General features: G+C 49.7%; 1 protein-coding gene across 1 annotated transcript; it reads right to left on the reverse strand.

The window, feature by feature from the left end:
• Window positions 1-5,298: 5,298 nt before the first annotated feature.
• Window positions 5,299-7,521, reverse strand: LOC129598448 (cyclin-K-like). Its single transcript, XM_055496351.1, has 5 exons — window positions 7,512-7,521; window positions 7,046-7,328; window positions 6,692-6,912; window positions 5,627-6,300; window positions 5,299-5,541 (listed from the first exon to the last, which is right to left on the reverse strand). The coding sequence occupies exons 1-5, from the start codon at window positions 7,519-7,521 to the stop codon at window positions 5,299-5,301; spliced, it is 1,431 nt and encodes a 476-aa protein (XP_055352326.1).
• Window positions 7,522-8,012: the final 491 nt, after the last annotated feature.

Genomic DNA, 8,012 nt, shown 5'->3' on the forward strand with positions numbered 1-8,012 from the left:
ATCACAAAAGGGCGAGGGCTTTGACTCGTTCCGACATGGTTGGGGATATCGTTGCAATTAGCTTTAACATAAATTCGCGCCGATTGTTCGGGAAGTGCGTGTGATCTCACCCTTAAATAGTCCGGGCACGTTGATCTCATATCAATAATGAGCGGTTCAAAAGGCACAGAAGTGACTTTGCGGTACGCGTCTGGCAGCTGACTGAGTCCGGTTTGCCGAGCAAGTAGGTTGATCTGATTAACGTCACGCACGCTCTTAAACAAAACAAGGTACTGAGAGTTCAACGTAATATCCTCATTGACTTTCCCTGTTTGTACAGGTTTTGAAGCAATAACACAACGGAAACCTTCTTATGATGGATGCCGCGCGTAAATAAATTTGAGCAGCGCACGTCTTTGCATATGTCGCTAGCCAAGTCATCGATTATTAAAAGTGTTTGTTGATTAGTGTCGAAAAATTAGGAGACTCCAGAACTGTTTCAATGCCCTTAATGAATTCAACAGACGCTTGTAGATCATCAAAACATTTTGCCATTCACCATAGCAGTAAACTATTCGATGCGGAGGTGGACTAATCAACAGCTCTCGGTCTTTAATTAAAGATAACACGAACTGCGTTTTGCCCGACATGGTTGGCCCACATACACACATACCAAACGGCGCTTGAAGCGCGGAAGTTCTTTAACACAATACATGGTGGTGGAAAACTTATGTCAAAAGCTACAAACCCGCTTTAATACAAACAGCACAAGCTTTTACACTCAGGCTTTAGAGTACGGTGAACTTCTTCGGGATCGTCGCCTTTTTCCAGCTGCTTACTATCAGTCCGCAGTAAACACACCCAGCCGTGTCCCTCCGTTCCATTGAAATCCTGCTGCAGCCAGTCGCACTGGGTGGACAATATGGATTTCCACTCTGTTGGATATGAAGACAAGCGCTCTTCCGGTGTCTTCATAACTTTAGGGGTCGTAAAGCGTCGTCGTCGCAACAGAAACATATATTACCATTGCTGGGTCCTTCCCGGTCCCACAGATCCCGAACGCGGTAGCTTGATGCGTAAGCGCTTTCCTGAGCTGGCGGATCTGGTCGATAGCATCCAAACCGATTCGACTCACAATGACTGGACACCGAGGGCGGTAGCGAGCATGGTGCACATCTACGTTTTCGTACGGCAGTAAATCCTCAATCCAAGTCCGCACTGATAGCAGTGTATAAGGTTCGACCACGTATAGGAGAATCCAGATGCAGCCATCTCTTCTTTCGTTTGAGTGGTGAACTGCCATTGCTTGACATGGTTGAAGCTGTTAAGGCGGGCTAGATAATGCGCCATCCGTTTGTTGTACGGAGCCATTTAATCTACGAAACACACGAAAACATCAATTTTGTTAGAGCTTATGTCTTATGGGCAGGCGATACGTGTACTGTTAAAAAAAAAAACAACGAATTTACCTCAGTAATCCTGCCAGTACTTATTTACGTCTCGAAATTTCTGCGCAAAAGCCGGTCGCAGTGCTTGCAAGTAGCGACAGTCAGGGTTATACGTAGCGTGAGCCGCCCAAAAGTCGGTATCACTATCACAGTGTGTCAGTTGATGACCACAACAAAAACACTCAGCGAGAAAGTAACCTTCCGAAGGAACAAAAATGTATCCACATTCGGCTAAACGACGTGGAGTTCGAATACGTAAAGTAAACTTTTCAGCAGGAACGTTTGTACGCGACTTTCCACGGAACTATAAGCAGATGTGCCAAATGATTCCATTGCAAAAGTATCAAGAAACAATACTGCAAATTTTAGCGCTGAGCACTCAGGCTTTAAGTCAGCTTTCAGTTGCATTTTGCTTTTTTCTGTTTTTGCAATCATTTAAGGCCACGCCTGTAATCACGACAGTTACAGATTTTTGCAAATGCAGTGAAAGTCGAAATGTCTAATCTCCAAGTTATGCTACCCGACCTTAACCGTCGCGAGCGGCGATGGGAAAAGGTCACGGTGGCAGTTTTTATTTTCTGTTATTCGCACTATTTACGTTCTTTGTTCTACTAGACGCGTTTGAAAGGTCCTGCAAACCGATCACTGGAACAGTACTGTTCGGAATCTCACGTCGTGACGAGCTAGCAAAGGTTAGTTGACAAAGCGCTTTGTATGTAAGGTTGAGTGGTGGCTACTGATCGACTCGCTGTTCTTTAGAAAAATATGCCCGTGGATCAACCGCCAACAGCACAGTCTCATACCATGAGAATAAATGTATAACCTTCTTACGAAGACGTTTCCAATGTGCCTGTTCTAGTAGCCGAGATATACTGCATGCATAGAATGTTCATTGTTACCGGGTGTCCCCGGGGTGAAATAAAAAAAAGGAAAACTTGCAATTGCGCCGAATTACGATTGAACAACTAAAACTTAAGTTCATCAAAAACTGATTCGTCACTTCTGTTTCAAATCAGACAGCTGTGTCATACAATGCTAACAAATCCAAATGATCATACAAGCACGAGTAGAAACATCCCGTCGGCAGCTCTTGTAAAGACGTTTCTCCACGTTTCGCTTCAGGTCTCTGCCCAGAAGTCCGGCTTAAAACGCTGAATTTCGTCGTTGATGTTGTCGAGATAGATGCTCCAAATGCGTTTGGCAGCTCTTCAAAAACACATTTGACTGACTTGCAATTGCGCCGAATTACGATTGAACAACTAAAACTTAAGTTCATCAAAAAACTGATTCGTCACTTTCTGTTTCAAATCAGACAGCTGTCGCAAGTCATACAATGCTAACAAATCCAAATGATCATACAAGCACGTAGAAACATCCCGTCGGCAGCTCTTGTAAAGACGTTTCTCCACGTTTCGCTTCAGGTCTCTGCCCATGAAGTCCGGCTTAAAACGCTGAATTTCGTCGTTGATGTTGTCGAGATAGATGCTCCAAAATGCGTTTGGCAGCTCTTCAAAACACATACATTTGACTGACCGGAATTTGCTGTTTCATTCCATGTACTTTTACCTGCATATCCACGGTCTTTTCGCGGCACAAACTCATTCAGCAGCTGTAGTTGCTGTACCTCGTCGGCATCCCGGAAATCTCTGAAGACTCGGTATCGCGCACTTCGATACAATATCTTCCTTCCTAAAGCCTCGAATCTGAAGTGCGCTTCACCGCGACCCATGCTGACAAACGTTCCCCGTAGACGAGGGCCAAAATCGTGCAGAGGGCATTCAATCATGGCGTGGCGTCGCTTCACTTTGATGTTGGCTGGTCGCTTCCAGTCCAAATGGCTTTTATACGAAAGCATATACTGGAGGAATGCTACGAATTCAGCTTTTCCTGTAGTAAGTACTCCCATGGGAGACATTAACTGAACGGTGTAGACCTCGCCGCGGTTGTCCCTCGTGAGTGCAAGCGATGCGTTTCCAAAGTTCATCCGTTCTACGGGTTCGCTTTCTGCACATAACAATCCAAAAATTAATACAGTCATTCTGGATTAACGCTTTACTTAAAACAAGAACTAAAATATACACCCGTGGGTGTGAACGTGGGTGTTGGTTATTACGACTGCAAATACAACTTACGAAGTTTTCGTACTTCTGATAGAGTTATGCAATTTTAGCGACGAAACTAATCAAATTCTGACAACCTGAGCAGTGTAATACAGTATATCCACACAAAAACATTAAGTACCTCGCAGAAACTGATCCCTTGGTGACGGTTCTGCTGATTGCGGTAACGGCGACGATAAAATTTTCCATAGGTCCACCCATTCGTTCACCGTTTGCCCCTGAATAACTTCGTTGCCACTGTCCGGAGGCGATTCCAAACCGCTGAATCCACTTTGCAAGACTTCTACGGTAATCGGCTGTAAGGGAGAACCAACACCGCCGTTGAAAATGTTCCCAGCTCCGCCCGTGAGAACTCCATCCACAAAAGTTGGCTGACCGATAAGCGTAGCAATAGGGGCAAGCTGGTTGGTCCGGCAGAATCAACGTCAGTCCAAGCACTAACCTCAGCTACAAAATTGGCGTGGTTCTCTGAAAGCTGCTCTGCGTACCCGGTTCCACCGTTTGCATACCGCATTGCTCAAAAGAAACACGGGCGTCGACCTCCGTAACCAATGGGTCTCCGGTCTCCATCTGCTCTGTAGGGTCACCATTCGGCATGCCCATCTCAGCTAGAACCACAGCCATATCAGCGATCCATTGCGCGTCGGCGTCCACTGGCCCGCTATTTGTAGATAATGCGGGCGGATTATCAAGATTAAAATCGGCATCATAGTCATCAAAATCTAACCAGCTGAAGTCCATTATAAACCATAGGAAAACAATTATTGGCCAGAAATGTGGAAGAAGAGAACTTTGACTCAGTGAGAATGGAGACTGTAGAAGAACTGGCTAAAATTGCAAGGCAAAACCAGCTGGACTTGGCTTTCCCACGATTCGCTATACTGAGAACGAAGAATCGGAAGCCCTGCCTCCCATTCTTCTCTTCGAGTTCAATTACGTCACCAGCGTACCGTGTGCAAGATTCGAATTTAAATTGCCGGTGAATGGCAGTTCGAGTCCGCTGCAGTTCTACGCTGCATCTGAATCTGATAATGCCACGGGTAGCCGTCGAATCTCGAAAATTTTAGGATTCTTATAACTTACCTGCTGTTTTAATCCAAGTTGTAATTACTGCGGTAAATTTTAATACAGTGTTACTGTACTTTGATATAACGCAGCTTATTTAGCGTTTACGTACAAGCAAAATACCAACAACTGCAAACTCAAGAATCGTATTAGCAAATAAAAAAAAAAAACGTAATAACACAGTAAAATCAATAATACCATAATAACAGTAATCATCTTTACCAGTAAAACCAAGTGCAGTAACAGCGTGTATTCTGAACACCTACGGTTCCTTGAAAGTATACAAAAAATATACGCAACGAACTACAAAAAACAAACAAAACATTAGGCTGCCCCGCCAGTTCCATCCTCATCCTCCGACAGCAATGGGTTTTCGGGAACCGCTTCCCCACCAGCCATCAGAGCGTCCCAACCTGCCCCGGTCTCCACCAGGTTTTCGTCCTCCTCCGTCCAGCTGTCCAGCGCGGCGTGCCCTGCAGCCGCTGCCGGCTGTTGCGGCACTTCTTCTGCGTCGCCACCGGCCAGGACCTCCAGTGCAGGCTGCTGCCCATCGGCCTGCGCGTGTTGCTGGACCACATGAGCGTCTAGTTCGTGCTCTGGGTACAGGTAAGTAGTGCGCCCAACCCACGCCGGAGGCCAGTTTTCCTCGCCCGATTCTCCCGTCTCGTCCCCGTTCTCGTTCAGCATCACCCATTGCACCTTGCGGGTGGGGAAGCGCCGCAGGTATTCGTGACGGAGACTGGATCATCCGACGTGGCCCAAGCCCAGCACGACCGCTGACCTCCGTGTCCTGGAATCCCGCCCACGTGACGCGCGACGGTCTCCTTACGACCAGTACTGCCGGCAAGAAAGCCGCAAAATGGACAACGGAACCTTTTGCCGCCGCGCAGCTGGATGTCTTCACGCAGCTTCTCCAGGCGTTCACGAGCCTGCAATTAAACATAAAATAAACTGACGTTTGTGTTGCCGTGGGTGTACCGTGGGTGTTGCCGTGGGTGTATGAAAGTGACCTACCTCTACATATCCACTTTGCCCGTCACGGGCATCCACGAAATCTTCCAGCTCTCCTTCTTCTTCGGAAAGCTCGGCGTCAGACGGTACATCAATATGGCGAAATTCGAGTACGGTCGACTTCCAGTGGGCGACCGGATGGGTCTTCCTGCCGACCTTCAACTTCGTGATGCGGTTGCACAGATGCATCCCGTCCGGAGCGGCAGCTGAGCGCTGTTTCTTCTGCGCAGGCCCAAGCTGTTGCTTGCGGACAGAACCGTTCGGCCCACTGCTGGTGCTGGGCTCTTGGTCGAAACGTGCCGGGCTCAAGGTTCGCTTAGCGGGTTGCCTGGTCAACGGACCGGATGTCCGCGGAGCTCGGGTCGGCTGGGCCCGGGTCGGCGGAGGCCTGGACGGTGGAGGCCGGGTAGTTGGGGTCAGGGTCGGCAGGCCGGTGAACGGAGGGCCGGTGGCCGGAAGACCGGCTGCCGGAGTACCGGTGGCCGGAGCGCCGTTGGCCGGAGGGCCGTTGGCCGGAGGACCGGTGGCCGGAGAACTGGTGGCCGGAAAGCCGGTGGCCGGAAAACCATGGCCGGAAAACCGGTGGCCGGAAAGCCGGTGGCCGGAAAGCCGGTGGCCGAAACCGGTGGCCGGAAAACCAGGCCAGGCCGTTGGCCGGAGGACCGGTGGCCGGAAGACTGGTGGCCAGAAAGCCGGTGGCCGGAAAACCGGTGGCCGAAGGGCCGTTGGCCGGAGGACCGGTGGCCGGAAGACTGGTGGCCGGAGAATTGGTGGCCGGAGGGCCGGTGGCCGGAAAACCGGTGGCCGGAAAACCGGTGGCCGGAGGACCGGTGGCCGGAAGACTGGTGGCCGGAGACCAGGCCGGCGGAGCCAAGGTCCACAGGCCGGTGGAAGTCGACTTGACTTTCTACCAGCGGACGCCTTGCCGATGCTGGCTTCTTTGCAGCGGCTTTTCTTGGAAGCGGCCTCCGCTTTTTTGGCAGCGGAAGCAGCCTTTTTGCTTCGGAGTCTTGCTTAGCTCCGGCCGCCTTCTTCTTCGCGTTGCCCTGAACACGGAGCTTTGTTTACCGCCGCCCTTCTTGGCAGCTGGCGTCGCGGATGGCTCAGCAGTATTCGGCACAGAGGATGTCGGTGCCGCTTTCCCAGTCGAGGGCACCTTTGCAGCTGTGGCTTTTCTTCTTCGTCGCTGGTTTGTAGCCTTCTTACGGGAAGAAGAGCGTGGGGAGCAGCCTTCGGACGAGAGCGGCACCGCCGCTTTTTTCTTCGCCGGAGCCGTATTGCCCTGAGAACTTTAAAATTAAAAGATCTTGTTAATTACAATAATAATAACTGTTTAACATCATCAATAACAATATATATATATAAATATATGTTAGTAACTATAACTATAAAAATATAATATTTAAGTACTGCAGTACGCACGCATCAGTTTTGCCGGCGGAGTCTGCATTCGGAAGGGCGCGTGAGCGGCGCGCATCAATACGGAGGCGAGGGGCTGCTATCTGCGGACTCATCCGCTCCAGTTCCGTCGCCTTTCTGGCTCTGGATCCTTGGTCCGTGTCTGCCACAGCACCGCGGGCTGTATTCGGGCGAGTTGGAGACAGTGCTGCGCTGCCATCAGCAACAGAAACGGTGCCCTGGGGCAGTTGCCCCTGAGGCTGCCCTTGCTGGGGCGCGCTCATTTGCGGCCGCTCGGCGTTGTTTTCTGAAATTTTAAAGAAACAAAAGTTTCCGACGGCCGATATGCACAATCCAACACGTTGTGCACCGTGCAGCTGACTGCGTTTTGGGTGACAATAATGAATTTATTACGCAAAGGGCAGACCGCTGCATGGTACACAACGTTGAATTACGCAAAACATAATCGGCCAGTATACCCAACACGTACCGCTTTCCATTCTCAGCGGGCGTTGCTGGTGTGTTGCAGCGAAATTCCCTTCAAAGAGGAAGAGGAGAGCGTCGGTGGGGAGGAGAAATGGGACGGAGAACTCCGAGGCCTCCGTGAAAAATTGGGAAGGTCGCTATCGCCGGTACGGCTAAAAACGACAAATCAGTCACGTGCGGCCTAAAAAAGGTTACCGAAACAGTGGCGGGAATGAAAGGGTCGTCGCACTATAATTAGACGACAACCAGACGTCGTCACTGATTTCTGGCGATGGCAGAAAGGAAGATTTGATAATAAAAAAAATCCAGAATGATTTTTTTTTAAAACTTAAATTCAACAGGTGCACAAATATACATATGCAGCACCACTTAATTAGGTAGCTACAGTTAACGTAACTGCCTCCTCGGCTAATACTTGGGAGGTTGGTAGAGACAGCCGCCACTTGTATTGCGGCTGCCCCACCTGTATTGGGCAAACTCTATGAGGGACCCGACTCCTGCTGCT

This window comes from Paramacrobiotus metropolitanus, unplaced genomic scaffold, assembly GCF_019649055.1.
Source record: "Paramacrobiotus metropolitanus isolate TYO unplaced genomic scaffold, Prichtersi_v1.0 Parri_scaffold0000122, whole genome shotgun sequence".
NCBI classification, from domain to species: domain Eukaryota; kingdom Metazoa; phylum Tardigrada; class Eutardigrada; order Parachela; family Macrobiotidae; genus Paramacrobiotus; species Paramacrobiotus metropolitanus.